This window comes from Nelumbo nucifera, chromosome 1 (genome assembly GCF_055504915.1).
Source record: "Nelumbo nucifera cultivar China Antique chromosome 1, China Antique-T2T, whole genome shotgun sequence".
In the NCBI taxonomy this organism is placed as follows: Eukaryota; Viridiplantae; Streptophyta; class Magnoliopsida; order Proteales; family Nelumbonaceae; genus Nelumbo; species Nelumbo nucifera.
Window position 1 is genome coordinate 111925451 of NC_142649.1, and position 14108 is coordinate 111939558.

The 14108-nt window shown below is 36.8% G+C and overlaps 1 protein-coding gene and 1 long non-coding RNA gene across 3 annotated transcripts; both read right to left on the reverse strand.

Annotated features, from left to right (window-relative positions):
• Window positions 1-7229: 7229 nt before the first annotated feature.
• On the reverse strand, window positions 7230-7655 carry LOC148803703 (pectinesterase 1-like). Its single transcript, XM_088897208.1, has one exon. It carries the CDS (start codon window positions 7653-7655, stop codon window positions 7230-7232), a length of 426 nt encoding a protein of 141 aa, XP_088753334.1.
• A 3692-nt stretch (window positions 7656-11347) lies between these two features.
• On the reverse strand, window positions 11348-14108 carry LOC104587420 (uncharacterized). Of its 2 annotated transcripts, XR_016081332.1 has the most exons (4): window positions 13960-14108; window positions 13712-13842; window positions 12817-13047; window positions 11348-11541 (listed from the first exon to the last, which is right to left on the reverse strand). It is a non-coding gene; the product is annotated as an uncharacterized LOC104587420 (long non-coding RNA). The 2 variants fall into 2 exon arrangements; XR_016081331.1 differs by lacking the exon at window positions 13960-14108 and having other exon boundaries at window positions 13712-13906.

Genomic DNA, 14108 nt, shown 5'->3' on the forward strand with positions numbered 1-14108 from the left:
ATCAACTTCAATATGTTTGATTCGCTCATGGAAGACAGGGTTTGTAGCAATGTGTAGAGTAGCTTGATTGTCACAAAACAAGCGTATAGGTTGAGGATGAGATATACCCAAAGACGACAGCAGACCTTGAGCCATTTCAACTCACAACTGGCAGTAGCCCTTGATTGGTATTCAACCTCGGTAGAGGAACGAGAGACAATATGTTGTTTCTTAGTCTTCCAGGAGATGGGGGAGCGTCCTAACATGACAAAATACCCAGTAAGAGAGTGACGAGTTAGAGGACAACTTGCCCAGTTGGAATCACAATAGGCATACAATTGTAGATCACTATCAGAATGCAAAAATATTCCTTGACCAGGATGTCCTTTCAGATAACGAACCACACGTAATGCTGCATCCCAATGATCAACACGAGGACACTACATAAATTAAGCCAGGACATGGATGCAATAACTGAACTCCGGTCGTATAATGGTTAAATAAATCAAACGGCTCACAAGACGTCGATATCGTTCAGGGTCATCCAAGAGTGTCCCGTCAGCAAGGGCAAGTTTATGATTTTGAGTAATAGGAAAGTGAGCAGGTTTGGATCCCAATAAGCCAGTTTCTGTAATAATATCAAGTGCATATTTTCTTTGGCAAAGAAATATCCCCGATGATCCGCGAGTCACTTCGATGCTCAAAAAAATATTTAAGAACACCCAAGTCCTTCATGTGAAAACACTGGTTCATGAACTGCTTAAATTTGCCCAAAAAAAAGTGATCTCCTCATGGAGATCACCGTGCAGAAAAGCATTGTGGACATCCATCTGATGCAATTCCTAATGTTGGGCCGCATCAACTACTAAGAGGGTTCAAACTGTGACCATTTTAGCCACAGGGGCAAAGGTCTTGTTGTAATCAAGACCTTCAACTTGAATAATGCCCAGGACTACCAACCGTGCTTTAAATCTTTCAATAGATCCATAAGATTTGTACTTGATTTTGTAGACCCATTTACACCCGATTGCCTTTTTTCCAGGTGGGAGGTCTTCCAAGGTCCATGTTCCATTGTCTTCCAAAGCATGTATCTCTTGGCGCATAGCCTCGTGCTACCGAGCATCAGTCATTGCCTCAGAGAAACGAGTAGGTTATCGGCCTGCAGTAACAACTGCCAAGAAATGTCTGTGTTTCACAAAAAAATTATCATACGTCACATAATGAGTTATGGGATAAGGAGTACCTGGGGACTGAGATGATGTGGGAGAAATAGCGGAAGGGTCTAAACGATGAGCAGAGTGTGTGACAAAGTCCTGTAAATAGTTGGGGGGGGCGCTTTTCTCAATGTCCGCGGCCTAATAATTCCGTGGTGGGCTGAGGAGCAGCTGGAGTTTCATTATTTCTGCAATCTGTATGGTTCCTTGTCTCATCCAGAGGACCTGCCTCATCATTACCCGTGTTCTGATGTCATTTTTCATTGATCATGTTGCTCCCCCTGACTTCTATATGACGTGACTCAGATACCATGTCAGGAGGAGTGGCCCAAGGCAACCCAACATTTTCTTTGGCTATAGGAGGACTGGTTATTGAGGGTTGATGTTCCAGAATGACAAAGGGAAACTCGGCCTCACTAAACACCACGTCTCGTGAGACGAAGTAATCACCAGACTCAAGATCATATAATTTCCATCCCTTTTTCCCAAAAGGGTACCCAACAAAGACACATTTCCTACTCCTAGTGGCAAATTTGTCACGGTCCCGAGTATGCAAAAAACACAAACAACCAAAAACTCTGAGATGTTTATAAGAAGGACTTTGTCCAAATAGCATCTCGTAAGGTGTTTTACCACCAAGAAGGGTTGAAGGTGTTCGGTTAATCAAGTACCCTGCGGTCAAAACACACTCACCCTAGAAATTGATCGGAAGATGTGCTTGAAACATGAGTGCTCTGGCCACATTCAAAATATGACGGTGCTTTCTCTCCACACAACCATTTTGTTGTGGTGTTCCAACACAGGAAGTTTGAAATAAAATCCCTTGCTCGTCAAAATATGATTTCAAGGATTTAAACTCTGTTACATTATCACTTCTCGCCACCTTAACCTTCTTATTAAATTGTCGTTCAATCATTGCACAGAAATTTTTGAGTGTTCAACCAACTTCACTTTTTTCAGCTAGCAAATAAATCCAAACCGCTCGAGAATAATCATCAACAATTGTCAAAAAATATACAGCACCGCAAGATGCAGGTACTCTATAAGCACCCCATAAGTCACAATGAATCAATGCAAAACAATCAGTCACTTTATTGCCGCTTTGAATAAAAACATCTCTACTTTGCTTCGTCTTCAAACAAACATCACAGGTTTTGTTTTTACTATTACTAATATTAAGAAGCAAACTAACCGTTTGATAAGAAGGGTGTCCCAATCTCCAATGCCACAAATCACATGATCCAATTCCGTCTGTCTTGTAAGCACGAACCGGCGCCACACCCTTGAAGACATAGACCCCATTGCTTCGCCTTCAAACAAACATCACAGGTTTTGTTTTTACTATTACTGATATAAAGAAGCAAACTAACTGTTTGATAAGAAGCGTGTCCCAATCTCCGATGCCACAAATCACATAATCCAATTCCGTCTGTCTTGTAAGCACGAACCGGCGCCACACCCTTGAAGACATAGACCCCATCAAGCTGTTCACCCGCACCAATTAGAGCCCTCGAGATGCGGTCCTGTATCACACAACTTATTAGTAAACGTCACAATACAATATGTGTTACGAAGTAACCGGCCTACTGACAATAAATTACAATTGAGTTTTGTGACATATAATACGTGCAGCAATATAAAATTATTTCCAAGTTCAACAGTGCATTCTTTCACGGCCTCGGTGTGTGCACTGTTGAGTAAGCTAATAGGACAAGGTGCGACATCATAGGTGTCGACGAGCACATTCAAATTCCCTGTCATGTGATGTGACGCCTCGGAGTCAACAATCCATTCAGTGGAGTAATTCTTACCAGAGAGTTTTTCATTAGTCTTGGTTTTGTAAGCATTAAGCATGCTTACAAGAGTCTGCCATTGCTTATCATTAAGCCCGTTTAGTCCGGTCCTGTCTTTGCCGTACCTCGGCCACGTCTGCCAAAGGGTCCAACAGACTTACTCGAGCTCTCACTGTTCCTGTCGTTGTTGGCAGTCATGGTGACCGATCAGCATGATTTGTTCGAGCTGATTAAAACACGTCAAATTTGATTTGGCCAATTGAGTTCAGTTCAATTCAATGAGAAGATATCTTCAGATTCAGGGACTTGTTAAGCCATGCCATCCAGTTGTCGCTCCCCTTTCTTGCTATCATGGTCAATTGCTTGTCTCTGTTCGTCGTCTGCAACTGGGGTTGGGGCTGCTGTGGCTGCGCTTGCGGCTTCTTGCATAGCACGAAGTTTCTTCCACCGCGAGATCCAATCGTTTCCTAGGGACTCAAAGCATCTATGCTAGCATTGGCGGAGTACAGGAGGAAGTTATTGAGATCTGATCTGAGAACAGGGAGCTGGCCCTCACGAACATAGGATTTGAGGGCGGTGTCGATAACCGCGGCAACAAGTTCTTCGTCAAAATCACTTCCCAGAAAAAAAAAAAAAAAAAAAAAAAAAAAAAAAAAAAAAAAAAAAAAAAAAAAAACTTTCTCAGGAACCCAAGAACTCTTTCGATTAAGTCTCCGAAGAACCTTCTCAAAATCAATGAAGAAGGGCGAACCTGCAAAGCAAGCTTTCTTGACCTCCGACTCAGAAGCCCTAGGCTGGATTCTGAGAATTCTGTACTGCTCCGTCAAGCTTGCCGACACAACGGAGGAAGAATGATAGACCCTCCTCTTTGTTTTCCCGAAGCAACCGCTCTGATACCATGAAAAATTTCGGAAGCCCCAAGATCCTCCCTTCCATTGATAACTAATGTTATATATATACAAATTCTAAAAACCAACTCCTAATCCAAAAGGAAATACAAAACGTCTAAAACTTCTAAATCCTAACCCTGTAAAGGGAATATACAAATCCGGGATGAGGATGAGCCTTCAAATCCGGGATGAGCCTTATCTGCGTCCAATAAACATTTATTAATTTTTGGTAATTTACGTACCGTACTAATAAGAATATTTAATTTTTGATAATTTACTAACCATATTTATTAACTTTTTGTAACAACACTATTTAATACTCATTGAATATGGGTGGGGTAATAGAACAAGGAGAGACATGGTGACAGGGACCCGTGCGATGCACGGGCTTTGTTAAGCGAAAATTAAACAATAGAAATACATAAGAGTATATAATTGTTTTATATTTGAACTTTTTAACAAATAATCTTATCAAACTTAACCCGAGTTGGTCGGTTTTCCAGTATTTCAGATCGGCTTTGGTTTAATAAATATATATTAATATTTTATATTTTAAATTTAATTTTTTAATATAGGAAAGTAGGAAAATTCTCATATTTGTTAGTCTAAAATATTTTATATCATAGATTTAATTTTATAATTTATTTTTTAATAATATCATTGTAATTTATGAAATTTAAAGTTAACTTTTTAAGTTTAAATCTTTTGAACAAACAAACTAAACTGAAAATAGACCCAAATTGATACAACCCGAGTTGGTGGGTTTTCGTTAATGGCCAATTGGTTTCGAGTGACAAACTATGGACTTGACTAGATCGATTTGGTTGGCGAAACAGCTTGCAACTGAACCGAACCAATCATTGAAAACTCCTAATTTCAACTAAATTTATAGTCTAATCTCTAATAAATAACAATAGTTTAATCTCCAATAATTATTGGAAATTTATAACAAACGTACACAATCATTGAAAGTAAGTTTATAATGAAAATATAATAGATATATAATAAAAGTACATTAATTTAAAAAATATAATAAATACTAAAAATATACTAAATTAGTCAATAAATAGTGTAATCTTAAATAATAGTTTAATATCTAATAAGTATTAATCTATAAATTATAAAAATATATAATTACTAAAAATAATTTTACAACAAAAATACGATAAATTAAATTTCAAAAGTTAAATAATAGTTGTTTAATCTCCAATAATTATTTATAGTCTTCTATTAAATAACAAAATAAAAATACATTTATAAATAATTATTGAAAGCATATTTATAAAAAACAATAAAATATTATTGAAAATAAAATAAATATTTATTATAGTAAATATAAATATATAATGAATATACATTATTATTGTAAAATTATTACTAATAAATATAATTTTGTTGATAGCTATTTTCTATAATTATTAATTGATATAAGTGAAATTATTTATTTACAATAGTATTTATTTATTTAAATAATATTGTTATTTAAGTTCTTAAAATATTAATTATTTATTGAATTTAGTAATCAATAAAATTATAATTATACTATTATTACATAATTCGTTATTAATTTTATAAAATATTAAATTATTATTAATATGAATATTATGATTTCTATTATAATTAATTTTCTACTTTTAAGAAATTTTTTTAATTTATTACATAATTTTGTTATTTTAACTATTTAAAATTTTTCATTATTTGAAATTTATTTATTTTGATGTTGTTACATAATATTAAATATTTTGTTATATTATTTATCTGTTTTTAATGTTTTTTATTTAAGATTTTTAGTTATTGAAAATTTTAAATGATGTTTTATTTTTTAATGTTAATTTGTCTATTATCTGAATAACATTTAAATTGAATAATTCGTAAAATTATAATTTATATTGTTACTACATAATTTCATGATGAATTTTGAAAAAATATTGAATTATTAATAATATGAATATTATTAAATCTATTAATTTTTTGCGTTTTGAATAATTATTTTAAATTTAGTATATAATTTCGTTATAACATTTAAATAGTTCTGAATTTTTTAATTGAAACTTTCTTTAGATAGATATAGATAAAAGGAGGGGGAGAGGATAATTAGGAATTAGAGATAGTTTAGGAGAGAATCTCTCTACTAAATTATCTAGTAGATAAATAGGAATTAGAGACAATTTAGGAGGAAGTGGGGGAAAGTGGTGCCATTTGGCTAAACATCAGAAAAGCAAATCCCTCTTTCTTTATGTTTGTTATAAATAGCAAAACATATGTGATTTCCTTATATAGATAGATAGATAGATATATAGATAGATAGATAGATAGATAGATAGATAGATAGATAGATAGATAGATAGGTAGATAGATAAATAGATAAATAGTTGAAAGACACGGTACAATTGATCCGTCTCATCTCCTAACAACCACTTGATATAGTTAAGCTTTTAATATAGTTAATTTAATTACTTATATTAAATTAATTTATTTAGTGATTTTAAAAAATATTTTTAAAAATATAATAATTAAATATAAAATTAATTAACAAAATATTTAAACATACACTTAATGAATTTAATTTATTTGACATAATTCAATTATCTAAATCAATTTAACATAATTCAATCACATAAAATTAATTACTTTATTTAGTTAACTTTAGGTTTATGGTGTTAGCAAAAGAGAGGTTGTATATGTTTTATTTTTTTAACTTTTATTTATTTTATTTTAATGAAAACTATTTATTTTTCTTTTATTTAAAAGGACTGTTTCTTTTTATTTGACAAATTATTTTTCTTTTTGTGGGATCACATCTTTTACCCAAAAAATTAGGGATTGCATCATTTTACTTCTCCCAAACAAACAACGTCAAGTCTGAAGCAAAAGTATACCAGAAATTACACTCAGCCCAAGCCACCATTTTTATAAAATAATACTTTAAAGTTTAAACGACACATCCACACTGTCCAGGCTTCTAATGTTCAAACACACAGAAATCGGCTTCAAAAAATAAAGAAATAACCATACGAATACTTTGAACCATGATTATTGGTTGTTATATACTTATATTATCATATTGGTAGCTGGCTAGCTGTATCCTATTCCTTGAGGCTGTGTTTGATTTGATGAAAAATAAGTGAACCAAAACTTATTTAATAACTTTCCCTCAATTTTCTTTTCTGTTTCTATCAAATTAAACACAGCATTAAAGAATTTCATAAGGACAACTTTTTGGTTCAAAGTAGATAAGGACAAATATTATCTTTTTATAAAAGATAATATTTTTCTAAAATGATTAAAATAAGATATTTTTTTTGAAAAATATCAAAAAAAGGGTAATAATACTGTTCATCGTCTTCCTTACATCATCGGTTCCAAGAAGCGCAAGCTACCACCATATCAAACTTCGTCGTGTTGGTCGATGCTTGCAGACGCTTTCTATCTCTAGGCGACACCCATCTCGGGGACCCACCCACCATTCTGCCATACTCTGGGAACACCTCAGGCTTGGAGCTTCTGTTCGACTTTGGGATCTTCTTAAGCGTGGCGAGAAAATTACTGACCGAGTGGCTTATGTTGTACAAGCCTTGCTTGATCTCTTCTCTTACGTTGCCCTTACTGTGAGCGAATCCATCAAGACAGGTGTATTGATATATCATTGCAGCACTTAACAGAGTTCCCAAGTCATTATAGTGCCTCGAAGGTGAGTTTTTCGGTGACAGACTGGACAGAGCGCTTTTAAGATCAGCGACAGTCTCGTCTAAAAGCTCGAGACAGTCATCCAGAGCCATCTCTTGAAGCGGGTCGAGTGTTCTGCGCTTCATTCGGATGCCAGTGCAGTTAGAAGCAGATGTTCTGACTTCATTCACTGTGTGCTGGACTGTAGCGGACTGGCATCCGAATGGGCGATCTGAAGATGTTTGTGAAGGTGCAATGGTGGGATTTTGATGGACTTTGGTTCCTTTTTGATCGGATTTACTGAAGAGAGTAGTTTTAGTAAAAGGGTTGAGAGGGTTAAGAGAAGAGGCAGCAGCACTTTAGTTATGCTTTTGAGATAGAACATGGTGCTTCAGTCTTCAGTCTTGGGAGAAGGAGAGAGCCAGGAGCAGAAAGATAGGAAGTAGAGAAACAAAGAGGAGGAGAAATGGAATGATTGGCTAGACTCTTTTAACTGTAGTGTCTGGATTAATATTGTTGGGGAATTAATTAATGGGGTAAGTTTCCGTGGAACATCACCGATTAAAAACAATCACACAGTCAAAGGAAGTGTCATTTCCCTTCCTACTTATTTTTCATAAAAATTATTCTATTTTTATTATTTTATAAAAATATTATCTTTTATTGATATTTAGGGCAAAAAATTGCCCTTATCTATCAAAAACCTTTCATTGATTTCCTTAGCTGTCATTGTAGCCGCCTCCCCATGTTGGATTTTAGTCTTTTAAGGCATTGTTCGCAAGGAGTTGGGATCTCCTTAGCTGTCATACATGGTTATGAGGTTTGTGGAGATATGTACAAATCATGTTGGAACGTGTTGATACATTTTTTTTTGTTGGGATATTGGAAGGAGATCCCCACTCATTGCCAAGAGGGAGGACCTGAGGAAGTTTTACAAATTGACTACTTTATTGCAATATCTCCATTAAAGTCGCCGAAGAAGATTTGGGCGGCAAAAAATTCATATACAGCTTACTAGGGCTTTTGGAAGCTCCATGTCATCACTCCACCTTCATGACCACATTGAAATCGACCTCTCAAATCTTGACATTTTTTTTAATGTGAAAAGGTATCAAAGAAGTGGCTTCTTCTTCATATAGATCAAGGATGTGGCCAGCTAACTTGGCCATTTTGGCTGATTATGGGTTTCTTAGTCTTGGTTATAAGCTTTCACTGTCTGGTTCATGCCAGCTCGCTTTACACGTCATCTTGCCTTGCAAGCATGGACAAAAAATATCACTATAATACACCCTGTATCATATAGGCGGTGTTTGGGATCAATGTTGTTTCTTGATAGGTGTGTTTTCTCAGATTTTCTATTTGATACCATTGCTGCTATTGTTGTCACATAGGTGTTTTCCAATGCCACATCAGTAAAATGGACATTTTATCAAACTACACCTTTCTCGGTTTCCAAAGTGTGGCCTGAGAAATCGTTTTTCAGAAAAATGGCCAACCAAACAATAGACATTTTTTGAGAAAATGGCATTGATCCCAAACACCTACATAGTATCCATATCCAGAACGTCTGATTCACTTCTATACATTGAAGCAAAGGGTTTTTGAACATTTGAGATGATGGAGCTTACCTTTCTTATTCATAAGCGTTCCATTTCTACTGATGTGTCATGCATGCCACATCAGCAGTTAAACGGAATCAGTAAAAGAATGGCATTTGGCAGCCCTGTTTCTCAAAATGACTTTTTTACAATGATTAGCTTTGAGATTTGGGAAAGAAGGGGTTTCTTGAAATGTAAAATTTTCATTTCTTGAATTGCCTTGGTGATCCTTAATCGTCTTACACAGTTGTCATTATAAATATATTATAACATTAAGCTAAATCACTTTAAACACCCAATCAGTCTGCATTTTTTTTTTTGTGTACGTGTTTCTAAAAAAAACATATAAAACGAATCGCTTATGAATTGGGGCTCACTTTGTAAAATGGAACGCTTGTAAAACACTCTAATGCCAAGCATCACCTTAGGCGATGTGAAAAATCATCAGCTAATAACCGCTCAATCAATATGCACCCATACCCAAGGTGTTCGTATCACAATTCACAGGTATCAAATACTTTGATCCTTTATTGCAACTACACAATTCAACTCTTTAATAAAAAAAGGGTAAATTACAATGACCCCCTTTGTACTATGGGGTCAAGAACAAAGTCTCCCCTGCACTTTTTTTTGGGGACAAAGACCCCCCTTATACCTCAGTCTAGGCAGTTTCAATCAGGAGGAAAACATCAAGGCCATAATCATGATATGTGAAGTAAAACTTAAAAAGAAGGAAAACAATAGGTTAAATAGGTTTTAAGAGAAAAAGGGTAAGAAAAAGAAAATAGAAAAAGTTTAGTAGAGTATTTTGATAATTTATCATTTTCCGTCATTTGACTTAATGGCTAAGGGGGTCTTTGTCTAATGGCTAAAGTTCAAGGGACCTTTGTTGCAAAAAAAAAGTACAGGGGGACTTTGTCACTGACCCCATAGTAGAAGGGGGTTTTGTAATTTACCAAAAAAAAACTTATCTCATACATTGCTATATAACTACAAATCCTCCTTCAAATAGCCCACAAATTAAAAGGTGGGTTATGGGCTCGATCAGTGAACATGTGGGCTGCCGTCTACCCGATGGACAGTTTGGGTCGGCCACAAGATCAATCATGATGGTGAAAATAGGTTTGTGAATTGTGATGGGCCATTTTGGGCCAAAACCAACTTGCCAGATTTTATATTCCATAGACGACTCGACGAGAAAACTGGACTACGCCTACATCCATGCTTAGCCCCGCCCCTTTTTGGTTGCTAGGCACCTGCTGGGTCAGGTGGGCCAGGCCGCCCGTTGCAGGCTTGCAGCTTCTCATTTTCCTTCTTGAAGCTCAGTGCCCAAGGAATCTGCACCGTACCAATTGTTCAGTTCACTTTTGCTACGACAACGTGGTAGAATTGGGCTAAAACCAAGAATCATGGCCGTAGATGTAAGGTGGGGCCATTGCAATACATCAAATTATCAAAGGGTTTGATTATCTTGTTTTAGCCCTGCACGAATGTAGTAGCAAAAGTGGTTTGCCAATTCATTCAGAGTTCACGTTTGCTACGACAGTAAGTTCAGGGCTAAAAAAAAAAGAAAAGAAAGTCTTTGATTTATTATTGTGGCCCCACTAAAATGTCAGCCTTCATTTAATTCAAGGTGACGCGACATCTATAAATCAAAAGCTTTGATTTTAGGGATTTTATTGTTTCGGGCTTTCAGCGCATCGCTATCACAATGTGGTTCCATTCTTTCAGGGAGACCCATTCAATCAGCCCAGCACTAAGGAATTGCTTTGTCCTAAAAGCAGTAAGTCGTTCAGTTCAGCAGCTATCAGATGGCCCCTTACGGATGGAGAACCCCAGTCCGGGAAGAAAGGGTGAATCAGAATTGGGTGTTGATGTCTGACTCAAGGAATTGTTTTAACTTTGAAGGCAATAACTCGTTCAGTTCATGAACTTCAGCCATTATCAAACAGTCCAAAACTTTACAGAAGGAAAAACCTCCCACTCTGCCAAGAAAAGGTCCTCCATCATTTACAAGGTCAGAATTGGGTATTGATGTCCCTCAAGGAATTGCTTTTGTCTTGAAAGCAAGAAGCCGTTCAATTCAGAAACTTCAGCCGTTGTCAAACGGCCCATCAGATATGGAGAAACCCAGTCTGACAAGAAAGGGTCCTCTCTCATTAATTACCAAGTGAGAATTGGGTGGGTTGTTGTCCATGGAACACCACTTGGGAGAACATTCAGAAACCATAGATTCAAAAATCATTTGCTCATGAACGCAAAATTCTGCCAGCTTATAGAAAGATAAAATAACAACCCAAGAAAAATAAAAAGGAAACGATGTTGATATTAGTTCCTCGCATCTCATTACAGTTCAGGCTTTTATACAACAGTTGAAGTAGCTGAGAAAGCTCCTCCTTGTCTGTCCAAAACACAAAACAAGAAGCGCATTTGTTCATACCCCGCCAAAAAGATCAAACAAAGAAACAGACAAGGAGGAAAGATAACAAACACAATTTCAACCGAACAAAAAAAGAAAATTTTAAAGAGAGAAACGAAATTCTATGGGCCAAGTCACCCTTCTGACCAGTCTACCAATCAACCTATCTATATCGACAAACTTATCAATTCAAAGACCGAGTAAGAGTAAGCGCTTGGGAATCCTCCTTCCATGAATTGTTTTTCAGTACATAACAAATTCTGTTTTGAACTATAAATTAATTTATATCTGTGTCCCCTATTTGCCAAATTGCCTGAATCTGAAAACCCATAAGGTTGAAAAGGCACGTAAACCCTTTAATTTAATATCTGGTTGAATGGGTTTTCAACATAAAAACAATTTGGGTCAGGCGAGAGAGTTGAACCCAAACTAAAAGTGAGCATGGCGTAATCATCAAACTTGTTGAAAAGTTGTGAACAGTGTCACGCTCTCCAGTTCACAAAACTGGAGCCCCCACCACTACTTTATTCATATTAAAGCTTTTGAATTGGTCTCCAATCTCAATACTGGTCCATGATTTCATGATCTGTAATCATAAACCTCAGCAACCCATCTCCCAAAATTTCTCAGATCTCTAGAGAGAGAGAGAGAGAGAGAGAGTTGAATCCAACTATCAACTCCCCACACATCCTCAGCACAGTAGACATTCACGGGCCGGGGGTGGATTGCTAATTTGCAATCTAAGTTGTCTCGTTCAGTCTCCCACAACCACAAGCTAATCCTCCTGTTGCCATACGGCTTGTGCAGTTGTGAACATCATCTATACCACCACTCAAGGAGGCAAAACAAAATAATTTCAACCAAGGCCAGAGCCCACTCTCTTGGAGCCATCAGAGGGTCCCCACGCTAGATTCTAATCCAGCAGCCACCGCAGAAGATGGAGACCTCACATTTCATCTGCATATCCACTTGTATATATGTACAGTGTACTAACTACGTACACATGTACCCACAGAGGATGGGACATGGGCCACATGGCAGATGAGTCAGAGGGATTTGTCGCGTGAGGGCATTGGGTTGGGCTTGGGTCCCGGCCCCGGTCCCCAGTTCATTAAATTCTACAACCAAATGACCAATTACAAAAGAAACTCTTTAGTCTCAAACTCCCCCAACCCCAAGTGCAGAAAATGGAAATGAAACTGTTGCTAAATGCTAGCTAGCAAATTCATGGAGGATTGGCAGCTAAAGTAGACTTACAGTCGGAGAGTGGTTGTGGTTGTGGTTGTGGGGATGGCGATGGTCACTGTTATTGTTGGACTGATTATCGGGGATGAGCTCGTTTTCGTTGCCGATACTGGCCCTCGAGATGTCACGCTTGTTCTGCTTCCTCATCTCTCTTATCTTGGAGAAATCCAACGAATAATCTGGGAGATGTCCCTTCTGATCCCAATCCCCAAACTGTGGCACAGACAGCCATCCGGCGTTCTTCTGCATTATGGGTAGCTCAAATTTTAGTTTCACAAAACAAATCAAAGCTTCCATTAATAATTTCTACCAAATAAAGGGAGGAATTGTCAATAACAGTGACAGTTCACAGGTGTGTGTTATTATTGTTGGTTGCTGTAACTTTTTCCTCCACCTCGATTAATGGAGATGAGTGTTTCCTTCAGCCCCACGTTGAGAAATACCTCAGAAGATCCAGTTTTGCCTGAATATTGATTCAGGAAGGATCAAGAAAACAATTATAACCTCTAAAGGCACGATCTCTGGCTCTGGCCGATCCTCACGCTTAAAGATGGAACTTTTCTTTTTAATCTCACTTCAATCCTTTCGTCAGGGAGAGAACACAGGAAATCCATACCCACAGCCATGAAAGTTTTCCCGAAAGAAAACCATCAACAATTTAAGAAAAAAAATAAAATTTGCATTGAAAATAATAAATAAACAAATACGAAGAAGTAACGCGATGTCACTATATGTCTTATTCTTCTTAACAGCCATTCAAAATAGAAGTTTTTTTTTGGTTTATTTCATCTTTAAGACCTTAAGACCATTAAAGCTCGGAAAAAACAGTAAAAAACAAAACAGAAATAAGAGCAGGATGAACCCAATAATAGAAAGAAACGAGAGAGAGAGAGAGAGAGATGATTACCTCCTTACGGTCCTCCATGGAGTTAGATCTACAATCTGTAGAACAGAAGGAAAAAAGGGCCTAACAGGAAGAAAAGCTGAGAAAGAAGCAGCAGCAGAAGCCGTGAACTGAAACGTCTGGTCTGGTCACACCTAATCAGTAATCACAGGCTCACAGCACAAACAGGTTAACAGGCGCTCATCCTGAAAGCTGCAACTTTATCATTTGTATATACACGTTAAAAAGGGAACATAAAATAACGAATTTACCCCTGGCACGACCTCCATCTGCTCCGCTTTTCGAGGTTGCTTAATGCTTAATTGCGTCCCTCGTCAGGGTCGAAAAAGTCACGCCATTGAATTTGAAAGACCACGCTACACAACACAACACAACACATTACACACCTTAATGCCTCAAA